At 38.6% G+C, this 22049-nt stretch overlaps 1 protein-coding gene across 3 annotated transcripts; it reads right to left on the minus strand.

The window, feature by feature from the left end:
• Nucleotides 1–368: 368 nt before the first annotated feature.
• Nucleotides 369–22049, minus strand: CCDC83 (coiled-coil domain containing 83). Of its 3 annotated transcripts, none has more exons than XM_052813015.1 (11): nt 21971–22049; nt 18678–18792; nt 15702–15786; nt 13638–13806; nt 12765–12932; nt 9902–9993; nt 8635–8703; nt 6033–6154; nt 4902–4987; nt 3244–3428; nt 369–1408 (listed from the first exon to the last, which is right to left on the minus strand). In XM_052813015.1, the coding sequence occupies exons 2-11, from the start codon at nt 18758–18760 to the stop codon at nt 1223–1225; spliced, it is 1245 nt and encodes a 414-aa protein (XP_052668975.1). In that variant the 5' UTR covers nt 18761–18792; nt 21971–22049; the 3' UTR covers nt 369–1222. The 3 variants fall into 3 exon arrangements, with proteins under 3 accessions (XP_052668975.1, XP_052668976.1, XP_052668977.1); XM_052813016.1 differs by lacking the exon at nt 21971–22049 and adding an exon at nt 20000–21021; XM_052813017.1 differs by lacking the exons at nt 18678–18792; nt 21971–22049 and adding an exon at nt 14563–14647.

Raw genomic sequence — 22049 nt, forward strand, 5'->3', positions numbered from 1 at the left:
TTACCACCTCACAAGTACGGATCCCCATTCCCTCGACATTCGAGGACTAGGAGTCACCTCACTCTTTGTGGTAACTCAGTTGGGTTACAGCAGGGACGCATCCAAACTCATTTAATTGTTTACTACATGTCAATGCAAGTGAGATTCAGTCTGAGATTAAGGCTCCTACCTTTACATGTCTGCTTGTGAGCCCAGTTTCTGAGGAGCTGTAGTCAGTGGAGCCCAGAGAACAAACAGTTCGACTCACCTGCAACTCAAGGAGACAGCTGCTGGGCAGGAATATCTGAGCTCACTTGAAAAATGAAACATGTTTGCACTGAAGTATGGGATAGGATGAGACACTGCATAGATACGGGTTGTTTAAAATGTTTAATCTTTTTAGAAAGCTTTATTCCAAACAGCTGATTAACCCATCAAGGGTTTAAATCAGATTATTCAATGCTTTTACAAGTTTCTAAATAGGAAATGCATAGGTCAGAAGCCTACTTGCACCTGTGGGAAGTGACTGCATTGTGTACTTCTGATAAGGTGTCCAGGACGTGCAATGAGAGTGGAAAAAAACCCCACTGAATCAATGCACGTGTTCATAGAGACTAGCCACAAACCAAAGGTACAGGGTTACACAACATATTTGGCCAATTAAAAAAAAAAAATTAAGACTTTGATGATTTTTATGCTCTGGTTTTGGTTTTTCTTTTTCAATCAATTTTTGGTTATTTCAATATATTTAAGTAGGTGTTTTATGGAGACAAAATGCATTCAAACATTCAGTTTCTAGCAATAGTTGGATTATGCTTGGATAAATTAGATTCCACTTTAGCAGAATATTAAGTATTTTTTAACAGGTCTACATTTTATTGCAGCCTGCATTTACCCATTCAGTGTCTGATCAAGAGGGAATTCCACATTTGACAGACTGCAAGTGGGTACCACAAAAACTAAATACTAACTCATACCCTTTATTAGATATATGTGCAGCTAATTGGATTGGGGAGTCCAAAAAGTGCACAAGAGTTCTCATAGTGGTAAGTAAAGCAACCTTTCAATTAGCCATCTGCACACAGACATACCTCTCACTAAACTTACATGTGTAAATCATGATTAGGGCACTCAAAAATAGTTTCCACAAAGCCCAGTGCCACACACTCCTTGAAGAACAAAGCAGATATTTAATGAGCTGAGAATGTTACATTTCTATGTTAACAGCACAGTTTGTCTATTTTTAACCAACCTTTTCTTTACATAAGGCCTTGATCATCTGAGCCGTGATGTGCCCCTCTGATTTGCCAATAATACCATCTTCTTTGTGGCTCCTGCTTGGCATTCCTTCTGGTTCTTCATGAATAGGCATCGCTCTTCCAACCACACACATCAGCTTTGTCTCCAAAGGACCCAGTTTTAAGTATTCCTTGAGAAGAAAGAATATTTTTATTCTGCAATTACATCAAGAAGCAGCCATTCTTAAAAAAAAAAACAGCAACTTTCCTTTTAAAAGCAACTGTAACGATGCTGCCCTGGGGTTGCTATGTTTGGTAATGTCAGTGTTAATGGGCTTGGTTTACAAGCTAGCTCATCTTAGGAGGCTGCAGCCCTGCTGCCCTCTTCTTTTCCTGTGTGTTTTTACCAATAACACTTTCTCTGCAAACCAAATTCTGCTCCCAAGTTCAGTTCTGTGAGAATTAAACTAATCCAACAGCTCACTATTGCCAAAAGAGAGAGGTCCAAGTCCAGCCATGTGCTTCCACCACGCCTGTGCTGGCTCTGGCCTTCTCCAAACCTCTGAGTCAATTTGGTTGACTAACCCAACAGAAAACTAATTCAGGAAGAGAAAAAAAGGCAAGCTTTTCTGCAGGGTTAGCGAGTGAATCAGCTACAGAAAAGGCCGATGTGTACTACAGGTTCCCTAAGGGCAGAAACAGGACCATACAGCCAAAGCCAGGGAGAGGGAAGAAGAAATCCTACAGTGCAAGCTCTTGAATCACCTCTATTTAATAAATGCTTTCATAATAGTTGCCAATGCAACTCCACTGTTCTCAATTATACCTTCGTTGTTAAGAAGTACAAGAACATCAGCAGCACCTATGGCCCTTAGTGGGGTGGGCTCTGCAGTGCTAACAGCAGGAAGAAAGAACTGAAGCTAGTATTCCTCTCCCAGGGCAACAACTGCAAGGAAACAAACACCCGGACAGATTTTTTTTGTCAAATGTTCAGCTTTTCTCTGTAATGACTCTTCAGGACAGAGCCACTCCTTAACTTAGTCTGATCAAGGCAACAGGATGATTTCTCTGAACACAAGTTGCAGGATATTAATCAAACTAATGCCAAATTTCTAGAAAAAGACTTGTTGTTGGGGTTTTGGGGGGATTTTAGGGTTTTTTTTAAAACTCATTATTGAGCAAGTTTGAATACAGTATTCAAGAGTAAAGAAACGGTATGGAGAACTATCTTTACGCAGCAAGCCCTGCAGTCTGCACCACGTGTACATCATCTTTAACTTGCAGTAGAAATCGATGATGTAGAGTAATATATTTTCTGAGAGTAATTATTTAGAAATGTATTCAAGTTTTCCTAACTCTAAAGTGTAGTATCAAAGACACCCAGGAAATATCTTTTTGCAGCCTAGGACCGAGGATCTCCTGAAGCAGGTCCCACTACCTCTTTCAAGAACCACACAAACTCTGCCTATTTACACATAACCTGTACCTTTTCATTTTCTCAACCCCTGTATTTTGCACCCAGGAAGACACTCATCCTGGCTTTCCTTTGAAGGATTAAATGACTTGTTGATCCTTTAATGCTACTATGCAACATAAGTTCTAAAAGGACCAGCATGCAAGCAAACAAGAATCTGTGCAATACCACAGAAAACTGTCACCTGGTGACATTCAGAATTCTTTCTAGGGAGAATTTGACACTCACACATGCTGATTCCTCAGACACCTTTCAATTGCTAAAACAATGTGTCTCGTGCTATCAGAGATGCCCTAAGACATCCAAAACATGTACATGGGCTGACCTGTATGACCGAACCTATGGTCTTTTGGCCCAGCATCTGAAGGACAGGGAGTGTCCTCGCCATCTCCAGATGCCTATGATTAAGCATCTGAATTGTACACTAGGTAAAAGACACTGGAGTTTTTTCTGCCATAACACCACTGGGAATAGCACGCTCCTGGCAGTAGTTCATGCTCCACACTGAAATATGTTTGTGTCAGTGAAAGACTCAATTACTTTAACTCATACCTGGAAATCTTTTTCATCTTCATACAACAAGCTATCAAGAGTTGGAGTAAAAGACTTTTCCTGCAGCTCCTCATCACTGTCTTGAGGCTTCTTATTCTCTGTTTTAGACTGAATCTTTGCAAAGGTCTTGTTTTTCTGACAGGGGACTGTGGCACTTCTGAGGCTTTCATCTCCATCTGCTTTCGCTTTTTAAAGAGATGAACAATGATGTGTATGTAATTGTTAAGCTTTATGAAGATCAGAATTAGTATTCAGTATGAGTATTGCCTGCAATCTTTAATGTGGCTTGGCCAGTGTGACGTAATGAACAGCTTGGTAAGATTTTTAATTGGCAATCTGAGCCAAATGTTGATTTTGCTCACTGATTTTTCTGTTTATTTCTGTTCACAATTTCTGATCAAGGTCAGGGACTAAAATTGACTGGAAGTTAGAAGTAATGAGTCTGTGGAACTGGGCAGGGAAAAAAACTAACTTTCATCAGTTCAACTTAAATCCTGTATGGCATGAATAGTTAAAAAAATAGGAAAGACGGCAAAACCAGGTAAAAACCTTTTCTGCATCAATGTGTGTATATGTTCACATATACAAGTTGCTGAAACACAGCTAGTCCACTTATAAGTCCCCTGAAGAGCTCACATTTGCAGTTGACTCCCAGGATGATAGACAATTCTGGACATGGACTGCCAAGTTACATTTTTGCCTGGGACAGTGACTTGACCCCAGCTTATTGGAACAAAACCTACTCCTCCCAGTAACTATTGCAAAGGTAATAGAGCTGAACTGTTCAAAGTAAACATATTTCTAATTCAGAAGTCTTAGTCAACATGTTTGCTGAAGCCTGATGGTTCCAGAAAGGCCTACCTATGGCTGGAACTGATCAGAACTTTCAACAAACTTGTTCACGTATTCGTAACTGTATGGCTTCAATTTTTGGAACTTACCTCTTCAATTTAGTTTTGTCCTTTTTTTCCCCTCTTTCTTCTACTCACACAAAGTGAGTACATAAAACTGATACTAAGGAATCCATACAAACCACCCTGAATGGATAAGCACCCTCATACAGTCCTAATGGTATATCCTTTTCCTGGGCACACCTACCAGAATAGATGGAGATTCAGCCCCAAATTCAGTACTGCTTACCAAGATTTTCAGTTCTGGCTGAGCTCCATGTAGCTTCATCTGCTCTTGCTAGGGATTTATTTATAATTTAATTCTGATGTATCTCTATTAGCTGAATGACTGTAAAGTACATGTACACTTCAAGTGAAAGCCCCTGTAGAGTTCAAAAGTGTCCTCTCAGGGACAAGATATAATGAAGTTATGATGATACGAATCTGTAAAGAACTGATTAGGATATGAATCATATCTTCATGAAAGATGGCCGATCCTGTTAACCACATTCCAGGCTAGCTCTATTGAGTAATTACATTCAACAATCTAAACACCAATTTCAATTTTAAAACTGTATTACAGGTAGAGTGTGGGTTTGTCTTCGTAACACAAACTACAAACTATCATTGCTGTGGTGGCTGCAATTAAGTGGGAGATTAAGAGTTCACCATGTCAAACAGGCAGTTTGATGAAAAACTTAAGAAATAAAAAGTATGTAAATGTTCAGTAACTTATCAGTTCTTATAAGCTGCTGGCATGTGCATTACCTGCATACTCTCTATACTCTACTTCGTTCATTTCATCCTTAGGAAATTCATCTCGCAAGCCAGCTGCCTGGGTAAGAAACAAATGCCTATGAAATTAAAAAGATAAAGTGAAACTCATATTAGAGGTCTGAATTTTCTCTCTAAGTTGTCCTGTGCAATATTTTGGGGTGAGGGGGAGGGCACACTTTCTGAAAGCCATTTGCTGCTTAAACACAAATGCAGAATAGCGCAATGGTTTAAGAATGCAATGGAGGCAGCCAGGTAGCTTAGTGGCTAATAAGCTGTTCTTTTTTTATTCTTAGTGCCTAAGTTCAACTATGTCCATGAGACTAAAAGAAAACAAATGTTATAGTCTCCAGTCAGTCCAAGATTCAAACCACAGCTGGCAGCTCTCACTTAAAAGCAGTCCAAAAGTTTGGAGAGGAGAGAAAAACGGTCAGTACTTAAGACTTGGAACTTTTTTATGCAATATGGCTGAAATCACTGAGCTGGGACTGGAAAATGAAGATGGATCATTCCCATTGTTACATTGTGCTTTTGATACCATTAGTGTTGACATTTTGCAGCTAAATTAATCTTTCTCTAGGGAAAAAGTTAAATAATTTCCATATATAAAAGAAACTAATGCTACAGACACCTCTACAGACAGACCTATCCCAAGGCCTCTTCCTTACTCAGTACCAGGTCATCTGTTTCACTTGAGATTGCAAAACCCCATATATTTGCATATTAGTCTTCACATACTTAAACATTTTGCCAACAGTAAAGGAAAAATCTATTACTCAGCACGTGGTCTGAGAAGCTGGGCCTGAGACAATTACAACAGAAAGAACCTATTTCCAAGCCCCAGTGGTATCCCCATTAAAAGAAAGTGAGTGTCACTAGGTCTTACAAGATTATTAAAGAATCCAGTTTCTTCCCTGAATTTTGGTATTTAGGAGGTTACAATATCACTGTCATCCTTCAGAGATACAAGTCCCACATATACTCAGTGAAATCCTGCTTCCCCTCAACTAGGAAACTACCTTGGCTTTATTGTGGGAGAGACCAAATAGGTCTAGAGGCAGGAGAAGGCATTATCTTTGTAAAAAAAATTACATCATTTTTGAGTCTGTAAAGTCATCATTTTACCTGGGTACTCTCAGATTCTGAAGTCTGCCATCAATCAGTTTTGTCACTAAACCAATATTTTCTTCTTCCAGGAGCTGAATAGAAGCTTTCAAATCACTTACTTCCTTTTGGTAGATCTTAACCTTTTGACAATTGAGAAAAAAAAAAAAAAAAAAAAAGCATAATCTTAGAAAGACTATACCCATTTTGGAAACCTTTCATAGTAAATATCTTAATAGCACATACCTAGAATGAATGCAGCTGTTATCAGCAAGACTATGCACTAGGTGGAGAAACACTGACACTTTTTTTTTTCAGGCAAAGGGAAGGCCTCTCTAATTCTTTCACACCTTTTTTAGAACCCTTTACTGGCACAACTCTGCCAATCACAGACACACATTTGGACTATGCAGCCCTGATAGCAAAACCTTCTCATGTAGCCAAATGGGGCCAGTAGACAGAAGCTCTGGATTTTTCTTTTTTGCTATCACATCAGAGCTTTGAGAGAGAAAAACCTTTGTAGAGTGAAATTCAGGCTCTTGTTCAGCAAGTGTTGCTTTTCTAATTCCTGCCTATACACAAAACCTTCTTACCCAGAATTAGTGAAGCTTTTAGTCCAAGTTAGCCACGACATTGGTTAAATGTCGTGATTCTACTTTCTTTTGGACTGGTAATTGCTCCATATTACCATGAAGTTGTATTAACCAAATGATACCAGTTATTCAGTTCCCACAATTCCTCTCACTTTTCCTGAAGTACAAACAAGTTCTTACCCCTTCACTGGGAAGTGGAATATACTATGGGATGGATACCTTCCCAGAAATCTCAGCCATATGCACGTTTAAAAGCAGTATCTAGTGGTCTAAATGCATCTGTTCTCACCAGAGCCAAATTAACCCAGCTATAATCATCCAAATTTGCAGTTAAAAACTAGTTCCCATTTCTCCCAGGGATTAAAAAAAGGTGAAAATGACAGGACATTAACCAGTAACAGGATGTGGCTTGGCACAGTGAGGTGATGCAGCTTTGCACCGCCTTGGTGTGACACAGTAACCATGGAAAAATGTGACTGAAGTCTCCAAACCTGTTAAAATTTGGAGGTAACTAGTTTAGGGCTGTTTTGGTAAGTCATTTTTCAGTTCAGTGGGCAAACTGAAGAAGTGATAAATTTTGAACTTGGACAAAACTGAAATTTTGGTTTATCTCCCCCTCAAAAAATACTGGAAGAGTCTGTCAGCTACATATAAACATTAGCCTGAAAGAAAATATTTCATCTGTAGAAGAAAAGCAGAGAAAATGAATGGTTGAATTCACAGGACTGGAGAAGTTAGTGATAATCATTTTGTTTTCCACAATAATTCAAAGCACTAATTCATAACATAGGAAACTAATTCATAACATAGGAAATGTCTAGTTGAGAGGAAAGAAACCCAAATCCCTCAATTCCGAGGTGAGGGCCTGTCAGGACGTAAGCATACTCCAAAGCGGATCTCCCTTGTTGACATTGCCTAATGCGTGTAAAATTTGTAAGTGTTCAGTGAGACAGGGAGATGGGAAAGGAATTCATACTCATTCAGTGATAGGATGTATAAATTCGAGCTCCTGTTTGTTTATACAGATTAAAACATTAATTCTTTTCTATTGACCCCTATCTCATTGCCTCAGAAGCTGTGGTTTGGACACCCTCCCTGCAAAGTTAAAGATGTAGGCTCAGAGCTCATTAAGGGGAAGAAGGAAAGCCATATCCCTGCATACTGGCAAGTATCTTAGACTAGTAAGTAAAATGGAGAAACCTCTGCCAGGTTTGTTGATGTGGCACTGAAAAACAGTAAGTTCATTTATTAATTTCCCAAAAAGTTTTGCTCAGTTCTAAACTGTGAGGTTGTAGAGGTGGGGAAGGGTATTTCCTCCCTCCAATCTCTTCCTTAGATTGGATCGCAACAAAGAACCTGTATTGATTGGAAGAAACACAATCAAACTTTCACCATGGAAAAATCAGTTTTCTAAATTTGGCTCACAAAAAAGTTTTTTCTTGACAAGAAAAGTTGCAACTATCTAATATATAGCTCTAAATTGCCATTAAATGACAGTATAAAAGCTATCAAGTAATCAATTACAACTATATACGATTTTGATTTTCCTCTCTTCAGTGTACTAATCTCCAGGGTTTCTTTATTATCTCCCATTCAAAGCTGTCTCAAGCCCTTTCTCCAAAAATGTTTCCAACATCCATATCCATTTTCTTTCAATATGGCAGCAGTAGAACTTTAACGCAATTCAAAACTACACTTTTCAGATACTTACATGGTTGAGCCTTTACACTGTATAGTATCCCAATCTCCATAGGTGTAAATACTTAATTGTATGGAATGTTGTAGTCCTCCATATAACTGCTTGGGCAGGAAAAAGGGTCCTTCATTTGTGAAAGCAGACGTTGACCTTTTACCTTTATTCATCACATACACTGTTTGCTACTCAGGATTACAGATTAATTACAGGAAAATTGCTCTCCTTTTTCTATGAAAATCTTCAGAGGCCCATCACTGGAAACAGTTATGACTGCAGGCCACGGTATTTCAAACCTGAACTACCATGATAAACTGTAAGCAAGTGATCCTCTTACCTCTTCTTTTAGCCATTCATTCTCTTCAATTTCTCTGCGACAGTTTTTGTCTAAGTATCTTAGAGCATTCTGAGAAAACACAATTTAAGATCATCTCATCTTAAAGCAGGACTTTGACAGTGCTGCATACTATAAAGAAGAACCTTCTGCTGTTTAGCAGGAAATAATTAAGAAATATCCACACAACAGACTGTAGCATCCCAAGGGATTACAAGGGGATTTAGTCCACAAAGCCAGCTGTTTCTTCTCCATCATCCTGCCTAGTGCAGTTTACATGTCAAACAATTTAGCAATGTTTTATAATTTCACATATTAAAATAAGACATTTCCTTTTTGCCTATCAAGTTCTGCTATGTTCTCACTACTGCTCAAATCTTCCTGTTTTCAGAAAATCAAACCTTTAGCTATTAAAAAACCCAAGCGAAATCACAAATGAGGCAGTACTTGCTGATCTATTACAAGTGACTTAAACGTGTAGAGGTCTATGCTAATGAGCCAAGGCTACAATTTAATTATTGATGTCAGTAAGTAGAAAGGAACAACTGGGAGGGAAGATGCCCCTGCAGATCACCATAAACACAGTCTTTTGGATTATGTTCTCACATAACTGAAAATTTCAGCACTGAAGTCAGTGAATTTAAATACCTAATGGGGCCAACCAGTGATTTGTACTGAAGTATGCTTTGCATTTTGTGACTGTAAGAAGCCGTCACCGTAAATATTTTGTAAATCATGTTTGCAAAACACAGCTGGCAGAGATAACAACAACAACAACAAATCTATGTATCAATAAGCCTAAAATTTACTGTAGACTGCACTATTTTGGCATTTTAAAAATGTTGTAGTTTACAAGTACAAAACAACTTTCCCCCCTCCCCCCAAATGATGTATATTTCCATGCAGACAATCTCTTAGTGTGTTATTGTTTTTTGAAGTCTATGCAAATGTCAAAATCAAGGTCACAGCAAAAGTGACATGTTCTTGAACAAGTCATATCAGTGGATGGTATGGTATCCCAGTTTCCCATACATCATTTGTAAAATGCCCTCACATCTACTCATTGTTAGTCTGATGTAAAAAACCAAAAGCATGTGTGTGTATAACAATAACCAATGCAATGTACAGTAAGAAGATTTACAGTTTATTTTACTTTCAATTTATTAGAAAAGATCCAAATCTTAATTCAAGTTAAAATAATTATTAAAGCAGAGTACATGAATCCTAACTACAATGCAGTTAGGACTTTTAAAAAAAGCAGAAGGAATACCTCAGGGGCCTGTTCCTTACTTAACTTCATGTGCCTCTCAACCAGTCTGTCATTTTCTTCTTTCACTGCTTTCAAAGCATTTGTATAATATTCTTCAAAACAAAAAAAGAAAATCAGAAATCATTATTTGACATCAATTTCTCCCAACAACAAACAGATAATTGGCATGTTGTTCCTAAACTGGAACTTATCAGCCAGCGTCACATGCATAAATGCTCCACAGAAAAGGATTCAAACATCCTTCTCCATAGAAATTGTTCTCATAAATCCAAAGGACAGCAGTGTTAACTACAAAACTAGAAATCTGAAGTGGCTTGCACATTTCTGTTGGCAACAACAGCTGAGCAATTCACTGCTAACTGAGCAGTGAGCTGAGCAATTCTCTGCTAAAATGTTGGTATCTTAACATTAAATTTGCCTCTATCAATAGCAGAGCTCCTGGAGTCATGCAAGAGATTTGCTTAGAAAACTTATTTTTTAGATATAGAAGCATATTGGATCATCTTATGCCCATAGTATTTTTTTCAGACAGTTATTATACAGAGCCTAATAAGTTTTCTGAATTACCTAAGCTTTCCAGGGGGTTCTAATTTGACAACAGGACAAAATGGAGAATGTGGCAATTGCCTCAATGATTTGCTTTCATCATTACTTGTGGTCATTATTTAAAAAGTTTGTCTTATGTCGAAAAGAATTTGTTTGGCTTCAGGTTCTAGTCACTTGCTATTTAATTATTTCATCCTTCCCCTCAGTTGTTTTTGTGCCATTCTAAGTAGTCCACTGCCACTTGGTATTTTCTCCTTTTGAAGGAATGAATTAGATTGTAGCAATTTTCTTTGAATGAAGGCACTTCATACTTGTTCCAGAGGTGTGAAATTCAGCCTAGCTCTGCACTCATGTTGCAGACAGCCTGTTGCTGATCTGGCTGTAAATGAGTATCTGGTCATGGACCCACTGTGGAGTCAAAGGCAGTCAAATATGAAAGGTGCATTAGTTGTGCATTAGTTCTTAATTTAACACTGTGGAAGCTGGCCTGCCTTAATCAATCCACCATCTAGACTTGGTAGAATGAAATGGAAGTACTTACACACTATAATTAATTCATCTTTTCATTCTTTCAGACACCTAAACAACCTAAGTTGTACTGGGAGAATGAAGAAAAGGAAGAACTGTTCAGACATACTTACTGTTTCTAAGGAGGCTATTTTCCCTAACTCTCTCACTGCAACACTTTTCACCACACCTCATGTAAGTGTATGGCACTCTCTTGCTTCCTCTCCCCTCCAGCAATTTTGTTTAAAATGTCATCTCCAGACCACATGAACTATGCCAGCGTCAAGCCCTTCAGTGGTACCTACAGAGACAAAAACCTCTTCACCTATGCTTATTCCCTAAGCCTGTTACACACTCAAGAAGTGAACAAGCTCAATTTGCTGCTGCATCACTCTGGAAGCTTGTTAGATTTTTTTTTTTTTTTGGTAGGCTAGAAGACTGTACTCCCCAGCCACTTTATAAGTTTGATTTTAGGAAGTTGAGTAAAAGAATATGCTAGCATCCAGTACTGGCAGCATCATTTTGCAGTATGTTAATTAGGCAACTGCTGTATGTACCTCTGTAACAGTCTTTCTATAAATACACTTCCGTTTGACTGCAAATTTTTAGCTCTGTACCCTGTGACATGCAGGAGGTCAAACTGAATGTTCCTACTGGCTCATTCTGGCATTCTATATAAAAGCCCATTCTCTTTTTCATTTCATATTTCAGTAGCTGTATAACAAAATTTTGAATTGATTAAGATCATGGAAAATGCATAATGAAAAATATCAACCTCTCCTGAATACAGAGATGGATATCTGACAAGCTATCTGGCAACGTAGAAAACACAGTTTAGATCTTAATCGTGATAAAATATGTTTCAAGAGACAAAAAGATAGCTAGCTGGCTCTTATCCACGGTAGTTGATGCCTGGTAATGGTTGGCACAGAATATACAGAGACCCTTAGAGCAATGTCACTGCCTGTTACTACCAGCTGCTTGGCTGTGGTCATGCATACTGAGAGGGACATAAAGGAAGAAAACCAGGACATCCTTCTCCCATTAGGAGCATGGGTTATGTAACAGCAAAGTATTCAAATGATTTTAAAATAATGCAGTAGTAAAGAAATCTTTGTAAAGCACTCAGCACCAGAATACATCAGCTCTCAAATTAATTCCACTGTTGTGTCAGTTCCAGTTCCCAGTATTTATCTATGTCTGTACTGGCAATTTTGCAGTACCTCATACATGAGACTATGCAACGAGGAAGCAAAGTTCAGACCACTGGCTAAACAGCTCCCTCTAGTTCTGCATTTGAACCAGTATGCTCAGTTCAAAAGACTGTTCCAAGAATGAGCTCATACTACTTTCCTGTCAAAGGAGTTTTCAACATGTGAAGTGCTTGTAGCATGATGAGAAGCAACAACAGCAGAGTCAACATTTTCAAGTATGACTGCTAACGGAGTCTTGTGTGTAGGTGACCTAAATATATGGAGATTTATTTTTAGAAAACCACTGTCCTTCACAGTAACATTTTTTTTAAAATGGGTTGCCTGTATTTTACAAGAAAGTAATCAGAAGACAAGCTTATCAGTTTCTTTAAGTGTTCATACTTTCTGTAACTTTATCAATTCCTTTAATAAAGGGACTTTCACAGAGAGAGCAAATTCTTCCATTTTATGGGATTATGCAGCGTAGTTTAGGTGCACCGTCTTGGAAAAGTTGATATAAATTACTTGATAGCAAACAAAATTTATAATTTTATTAGTTCCCAGAAGTAATACAGAGTGAGCTTGTAAGACTTGCATTACACTAGCTGTAAACTGACCTGTAGCCCTGTGAAGGTCATCTTTGACTTCCTTGATGTTTTTTTCCAGATTCATAATCTTGTTGGCCTGTGCTTTACTTCCTACATTTTTGTACTCCAACCAATAATCCCTCTCACGCCGCTTTACTGAAAGTCTTTTGTCAGTTTCTTCAATCTGGGAGTGCAGATCTATTAAAGTAAGAACATCAGAAGACAAATTCATTACCAATTTCTTCAACTGATAGTTCATAATTCTTACAACTTCATCGAATTCTTTAATAAAGGCGCTTTGACTAGGACCGGAGAAAGAAGGGTGATTCTTCTACACTACAATACGTTACAACATGGTGCCCCACATAGTGTCAAGGGCCACCACCATCATTGCTGAAAACAGCTTGATCTTATTCTGCCAAGGAGAGACAACAGTTCTCACTGAAATGTTGTAATCAAAGACATGTGTCTCCCATGGACAACCTCAGGGATGGCGGCCAGAACTTTCAACAATAAAACTGGTCATTTTTGCTGCCATCAGTAATTTTTTTTTTAATCTTCCAGTGGAGCCAGTGCATAGGGCTTTCATGAAGTTCAACTTAACAGAAAATATGAAGCCTCTGTACTTGCACAGTAATACACATCACTTGGAAGGAACAAAACATAGTCTTATAGAAAGAGACCCTGTATATTAAAGACCCACATCTACTGAATTTTAACTCAATTATCAGGTTTACTTATAAGCCTTCCACAACCTCATACTAGGCTTAGCTTAATTTTGGGGAATAAAAGTATTATGCTTTTGATGGAACAATGAAGTTTAATCTCTATTTAAAATGCAAAAAAAGTACTCAATCCCAACTGTGTAAACTGCAAACCACACTTCCATGAATCACAACATACCTTTCAGCAGTTGTTCTTTGTCCTTAGCATACTGCCATATTGCTTTCAGTGACTCTTCCACATCATCCCTAGTTACAACCTCCTTTTCATCTTGTTCTTTCTCCTCTTCTTCTATTTGTCTTAGTATGCGCCTGATGTGTGCCCGCTGTTCTTCCTTCAGAAGGTCATTCTATGAAAGAACAGAAGATAAGGCATGTATTAAAACATTTTCAAATTAGTTTTCGAAGTTACAAACTTAAGTAGCGAAGAAAAGTAAAATATGACCTAGTGCCAGGATGCACCACAAAAACACTAGTTAAACAGCTATTCTTCATATTCGAAAAGGATGGAGTGGAAGGGAGAGTTCACAAGTCTCAGAAGTTTCTCAGTAACTTCAAGACCATTACAAGGAAATGGGAGACAAATGACTGCTGTACTTGGTGCAGCACATGAATAGTCCTCCATTGCCTGGAAAAAGGTCCCTTGCGGGTCAATTTAAAAACAATATTTATTTGTAGGAGTTCTTGACATCAACATTCTTCCTGACAATGTAACACCTTTATGTAGAAATGTTGTCAGACAATCAGTTCACTTCCATGTAACCACAGTAGAGAGTTTTGTCAGAGCTGGAATTAGTTATACCTACTGACTCCACAATTGTGATTACATCCCCTGGCCATGACTCTCTCAAGTGACACTCAAAATATCTGAAATTACTAATTGTGTATGTTTGCTCCCAAAGGATACCATAAAGGAGCAAATAACCTTACCAGCCAAACTGTAACAGTAACTATGCAGTAGAGAAAGTCTCAAACGTTTCCTGCTTCTAGAAGGATTAACTCTAAACCACTCAGAAACATTAAGTGGAAACAAAGAATGGAGTTCAAAGAACTGTCAAAACATGGGTAAATTAAACAAATAGCACTTCAAGCATGCCCTGAAGTACCTTGCACAGTCCAAAATATGAAGGAGTCCTTGAGAGACCATGAACTAGCAGCAAATTGGGGGAATAACCATAAGACTTCAGATGTCTGCAGAGAGAAGAGCCAAATGCCACTTCCACTGATAGTTAAGGCCACAAATGAAACACCATCCAGGCTTCAAGACTGAAAGGAACACCAAGGAAAGCTAAACACGATCCAGTTCAAAAGGGTTTTGAGCGATTTGAATTCCTTTCATTAGGTGACTATATATATCCACTTTCAAAGTTCACTGCTCTCAGTCATGAGATGCCATATTACAGTTCTTTATATATAGTTCTATATATATAGTTTTTTATATACAGTTCATATATACAGTTCTTTAAAGCGTCACTCAGGTGTGATCAGTAGTTACATAACCTTGTTCTAAAAATAACCCAACACAACTCTTAATCCACAAGAAGGTGAGTCTTCACCAAGCAGCGCTAAAAACTGCACCTAGACAATTGTGTGATGCTCTTTTTTCTTTGGTCAGTTTTCATTGTAACTAAGTTTGCAAGAATAACTAAACTCTCACAGAAACCTGTGCAATTCCATTACCTCAGAAGTGAATCAAAGGTGGTCAGCAAGTCTCAATACTTGGTTAGATCTGCTAATCTACTAACTACTACTAACAAAAATGAAGTTAATACCGTTTATTCTTTGTGCGCTGAAATATTGAGGAATATTTGCAAGATTGTTTAAAAAGGCATATCTGAATGTACTGCAGTAAAGTTACCTACTGAAAGGGGGCTTGCTGTCCTATGTTTGCTGCAGAGTGAGATTAAATACTTAGGCAGTTACTAAGGATCTCATGTGCACTGGAAAACACCTTCACTGAACTCACTTCACCTTACTGCTGTGTCCTATTCTGCAATGTTCTACTCCTGCAGCTCCTTTTTTTGCACAATTTTATTTAGGACATTTATGCTTTATGTCACATTTAATTCAGATAACACTTAAACTTTTAGCACATAAAGCGACTCACTAACTTTAGTTTCACTGACTGTAAGGAATTCACTGCAATGACTAGTTTTAGTGAAAGTAGCTTTAAGAAGAAAATTGAATCTGTGAGTTAAAATATCACATATAAAATGTGTTGGGAGAAGGATGCATGGTCACTCACTCTTTCATTATATTCTTTGTTCTTTTTTTCCACTTTTTTCAGATCAAACAAAACCTGATCAATTGCTGCTTCTTTTGTCTCAATTCTGTGGAGAAAGAGTAAAGAAAGAGACATTCTTACAAAAACAGGAGAGGAATGCTATTTAACCTAGATTAGATGTAAATACTACTGAAATGTTTATTTTCGTATCATATGCTTGACTGATTTTGGTAGATACCACTGTCCGCTTACTACACATAAAGAAATGATTTCCCTTATACATCTGGACCTTTGTGTTAGTTTGGATCTCATACTCCTACTGAGAAAACAGACTCCCTGATTAAACTGTTCCTTTGTAACCACTAGAGAGGATAAAACTGGTTTACTCTTTCTGGATGTGGTTTAGCTGACCTGTTGCAGAGGTCTCTTTTAGGACAAGATTATTTGTGCTCCAGAAATATTACTCACCACTCACTATAGAGGAAGCTTAGGCAACACACTCAGACATAGGTCAGATAAATCCCAAACTGGAAAATGAAATGGGATTCAATTCTTCTGAAAATGTGGTTTGTTGACCTTCGTTAACTGCATTTGTACACCAAGAACTTGCTAGCCTTTAAGAAGTGCTAAGGGAATAGGGACTGCAGCCCGAGTAGTATCTTCTAAGTACATTTACACATTTTTGTCAAAGAACTAGCTCACTGCTTTCACAATTTTCATAGACTACTTGTCATCCTCTTTGCCATAGCTGTAAAATCAGTATTTTTTTCTGGTGTTCTCTCTTCAAGAATGAGAAACACTGGATTGCAAATGCTGCCTATTTGCAAAATTCTCTGTAATCTTTCCCTCTGCTCCTGGAATTCATTCATCATATAGCACAGTAGAGGCAAGTATTACAATTATTACAATATCTTTTACTGTTTCAACAGCTATTGTTCCTTGAGTTTTTGTTTTGGAGTTGTGGGTTTGGTTTTTTTTTTTGCCCCTCCCTATTGCATTAAGTTGTTTTAAAAGAAGATAATTTTTTCCTGGCTAAGTTTGGATCACTCAATCATGCAAATTGCAGGTTACTAGATTTGCATTCTCTGGTGTCAGTGTGCTCCAAAGTATTCTTCAGGTTTTCCATTCAGTACAAGGATATTAGTTAGAGAGACTAGAACAGAGATATGGGGGTATGGTGGCTTGGCCACACAGTGTGACCTCCTAAATTACCTGCCATTTTAAACCATTTCTGTATTTTGAATACTGCTGCTGATCTTAATTTCTGCTGCTTTAAGATTTTCCATGAAGTGGCAGTCTATATCCATCGCTTTGTTAATGTCAAAAATGTATATGAGTAGAATTTGCTCTTTTGTCTGCTACATACCGGAACCTTCCTCTTTAGATTATTTTTTGATGGTATTTGCCAGATAAAAGCTACAAAACAGCAAGATTGATGATTCCTTTGATACTATTTTTCTCAACTCTGTATACTAGGTTTCATCTAGATGATTTAATCATCTAGAAACAACACTCCTCTCCAATACGATGACAGTTTTGTCAGTCATCTATAGGATGTTACTAGGGCAAGTAATTCATGGGACTGTTGTTCCTAACCAATCCTGAAACAGAAAACTGTACAGAAAAATGCAAAATAACACACTTGCTATGAACAGTAACCATTCTTCAATGTACAGAAGAAAAAGCAGGAATGGATGTTAAATAAATACTACACACTTGAAAAATCCTAAAGTGGAATGTGACAGATATTCACTTGTATGATTACGCTGCTTTGTTCAATCAAGTGGTACAGAGAAGTTATAGATTACAGAGGTAAAGATAGAGAGGGAAAGAGAGAGCAAGAGGGAAAGAGAGGAGAGAAGGAGAAAAATAAAGACAGAAAGAAAAATACTTTTCTTCCCTTTTTCCCCTACTGTTGCTGTAGAAACTAAATATCCAGTACAGCACCCATTTCAGTGGAAGATTCTTCAGACAAATGAGTCATTTGCTTGGATATTTGAATATGCATGACAATAATTTTATCCGAAAGTGGTGCGGTATTTTTCTCAGCCTAGTAATAGAGTTTGCTTATTTCTTAGCAAAATAGATGGGTTGAATTGTCGACTTTTTGGATGGTATTTATTTGTGATACGATTCAGCTAAATCTGGTCTGTTTCACTATGGAAACTTGTACTCTGTTCTTTGTAAAATGAAATAGAAAATCCCACATAAACCCTGTAAACTCCTATAGATGTCACTAGAAGTACATGCGGTTGCTCTTCAGTTTGCTTACCTGCTTTTCATTTCTACACCAAGGCACTACTCCTTGCTCCCTAAATGCTGATAATTGTTGAATATTGGATGCTGTTGAGGTTTCTCCCCTTCAATTTCTGCCTCTCTGATGATAAGTCACAGAGCTTATTTTTTCTCCTTTTAATCATCTACTCAAGAGATTGGAGATCAAATAAAATTTACTATTTTGTAACTACTTCAGATATTCCCCTCTTGGCTCTTATTTTTCTATGCTTGATTTTAAGAGACCTTTAAGTTATCCTTCTGTTATTTTCAAAATAAAACACTTTCCTTTGTACTCCGCTCTCAGCTGCGCCAAGGGAGCAAACAGTAGGTCTTGGGGTTCTGGCTAGTTGACTATATACCTCTGTGAACACCAAGGAATCCTAAAAAATACAGCCAAATGTGATCCTGCAACTTGACAGTATGCTGATCAAAAGCTTGCTACTAGCAGACAAAAAAGGAGGGGTTCTTGTTTTTAATAAAACTCTTTTTCCCAAGTTATAACCCAACAGCTTAAAATTATTTCTGACCCACTTAAATGCTTTCTTACAGGTATAGCTTTAAAAGTGTGTATTTCCGAAATAGCCTTAAGAACACAAAAGAACAGTACACAACTGCCACAGTCAATCAGCTCAGGCTCTGAATTGGATAAGTTGTCTTTGTTATCTGCTTTATCCATTCACATATTCTGTATGAGTGAGAAGTTAAATATATTAAACCTACTGAAATTCTAGTAAGGCTTCTGGGAAAGCTGATTCAGGTTCTGTAAGTTGCTCTTCTGGTTTCTCCTCTTTCTTCTCTTCCATGCTTTTAGTTGTACTTGTGCTAGATGTTAGATCTAAAGGGAGGAAAGGGCAAGCAGAAAAGAAGAAAAAAAAAAAAAAGAGAAAGAAATTATTTACAAGATGTCATATGTTCACTCACCTTTGTCACTTGTGACAAGTTCCTAACAGTTCTGAAATAAAAAAAAAAAAAAATGTTGTTTTTTTGACAACAATAATCCTGCCCAGGGTAGCACTCAGGCCAGTGTTTTTGGGACATCCTGAAGTGTTGTCCTGATTAAAGATACATTTGTGAACAGTAGCCTCTATCACTAGTTACTGCATCCCTTGCTGCGGGCTGTTTTACATTCTTGCAAATCAAACAAGCAGTTGTTCCTCTTCCAGTCCTTTGCCTCTGTTTCTTTATCAGGCTTGTTTAATCCAGTCCACTTGTTAATATGCATCTCTTTCCCTCTCCTTCTGTTCTCCTAGCACTATGAATATTTCCCTTTCACTGCAACTCTGATATCAGTTTTCATTGTCGGAGCTGGAACAAAACCACTCTCTGAACAGATATGCATGTCAGCAGTATTCCCTGGGCACGTTGTCACAACTGCCAACCTCAGAATTCAACTGACAATGAATAGTTCTGTAACAGAACTGGTAGCATATATTATATAAAATAAAAAAGTCACAAGAAAAGGGCACTTAAGAAGATTCCTCATTTTTAACAGTCACATAATCAAATGCCAAAACCACATTAGTTCATGTAACATAGGAGGTTTTATTACCAAATGAGTAGAAACATTTTATATAACCTGCTTTCATATTAAACTGCTTTTCTGAATTCTAACAAATATCATTCTAGTACCTAAAACTGATAACAATTTGTTCTGTGACTAAATACAGCAGGCTGGATACTTTTCCTATTAAAATGAGCACAAGGAAACAGAAAAAAAAAAAAAAAATCAGCAGAAAGCCACATAGCAAGCCTGGCAAATCAATGTAAAACCAAGGGAATGAAGTTAAACCAACTATTGACAGATGCACTCTAATCCATACGGCACATGCCTTCTTACTGCATTCACCATACCCTGAAGCAAGGCAATGTCAGCTTTCTGTTTACAAAATAACCTTCTGCCCTAGAGGAGGAGCTGATGCCTGCCGATGAAATGTGAGGGTGCTGAGGGCAGGCAGTGTGCTGTATATTGCAGAAGGGCATGTAAAAGAAATGTTCACTGTGTGGCAGCTCTGCAAGGTAAGTGAAAGAAAGTGTAAACACACCTTGGAGTCTACGTCCCCACACAGCTCCTTAGACCTTGGAGTATCTTCTTCATAATGTTTTATGTAGAAGAATTTTACTCCCACTCTGTTGGAAATCTGCTCATGAAGATTTTGTCTGTTCTGCTGCTGGAGACAAATTCACACTCATAGGGACAATTGTCTAGAGCTGTAAGTTACAGTCTTTGCAACACCTGATTATTTATGTCACAGATACAGCTAATTCCATTCACAGAAACCTGGAAAATTCTGAATTTCACCAGCAATATCTTGAACTTCTCTCTGAAATGTCCCATATCAAAGCTTTAATGGTTTTTACACATTAGTAAAATATTTCTATTGTGGAACTTCAATACAATCATGCCTGTGTCACAGTATCACCACATGACTGCAGCAAACCTTACTGACGTTTATTACCCAAGAAAAAAAAAAACCACAACTTTTGTACCTGAGCATCCACTTGAGTCTGAAGCCATATTGTCCTTAATATTCACACATAACCTTTGCAGATACCAATTCAAGTTAAGCTTCTGTTTACTGATATAATATTTTTCATGAAACTTTAAAAAATCCTAAACACATGACTGTTGTAAAATTGAGATTTTTTAAAAAGTCCAAGTGAATTAAGAAAAAAATCTCACTGAGACAGGAAGTTAGGTACTCAGCTCCCCTAGACCCCTTTGAAATTTCCAGCCTGAATGCACAAATGCAGGATACATTTTTTAAGTATAAAAAAGAATCTGTCATCCTTCTTCAGTGCAGAATTGACTGGACTGGTATTGATTCCACTTTCACTTGAGCATTTATTTTACTGATTTTCTTCAGAAATGGAAGATCACTGCAGCAATCCCTAACTTTTTTTTTTTTTTATTATTTCTGTCCCTTCCACTAAATGGATAATGAAATCCCCTGCTTAAAACTGGATACAGACTGAAACGTTTTGAGCAACAGTACTTTGAAAAGGTTTTGGGTTTTTTTTGGAACTCCAGCCCCAGGTGAGCTCCAGTGTTATATTTATGAAATTCTTCCTGTGCAGGAAGCAACAAGAAAGACTCCAAGTTGTACAACAAGGTAAAAACCCCACACTATAATAACAGATTTGCTGGATTTTGCAAACTATAGAAAATACACACACATGAGAGAGAAGAGAACATATTTAGGGGGACTAAGAATTGACTGCAGATTTTAAACCAGCAGGAAAACGTTTGCAGAGGGCAAGATCTGTTTCTTCTCCCAAACAAACAAATTGCGAGGCTTAACTCTTGACAGACCCCCATTATTGCTACCAGCACTTTCTCAATCAATAACTACACTGCCGTTACATCCTTGGAAGAAGGAAGCAGATCCCAGACGCTGCAACCCGGCTGCTGTGACTTTCCAGACACTCATTGCAGGGACCACCTGCTGTGGCGGCCCACCACTCACATGAGCTCAATCACTATCGTCAGGGCCATCCACACCGGCGCTTGCACTCACACCATTACCCCTGTATCTCAAGCAGCTGCATTTTCAGTAGCCTCCGCTCCCTCAGTCCCCCTCAATAATTACCTCAGCACTCTGCAGCCACACCGTAACCCCTTCCCAATCTCCACGGCAGGCTAACAAAAGCCCTCGAACCCTTCCTGCGTGTCCCTTGCACGTATTCCCCGCTACCCCCTTCATCACCAGGCCCCTCAGTGGACGAAGCCGGGTCACCCCTCACAGTGGCCAGAGTCTCCCAGTCCGCAGCCACCAGACCCCGCTGGTACAGCCGCTCTGTGCCTAAGCCCCCCCACGCTGTCCCCCGCCACCAAAGAGTTCCCAGCGTGGCCAACCTCCGAAGCGCCTCCCCTCACCCCGCCGCCGCCACCACCACCCACATCCAAGTCCCCCCTCACGGCCCTGGGCACCTGCCTCCCCAAGGCCGAAACGGTCACCACGACCCCCCCACACCCGTGTTCCCGCTGCACCCACGCACGGTCAGTCAGGACCTACCGCCCACCCCGGCGCCATCGCGACGCCGCCGGTCGCCAAGGCGAGGGGAGCCCGCGCCCCGCCCCGCCCCTCGGCGCGT

The sequence above is a fragment of the Harpia harpyja genome, chromosome 17 (genome assembly GCF_026419915.1).
Source record: "Harpia harpyja isolate bHarHar1 chromosome 17, bHarHar1 primary haplotype, whole genome shotgun sequence".
Lineage (NCBI taxonomy): Eukaryota > Metazoa > Chordata > Aves > Accipitriformes > Accipitridae > Harpia > Harpia harpyja.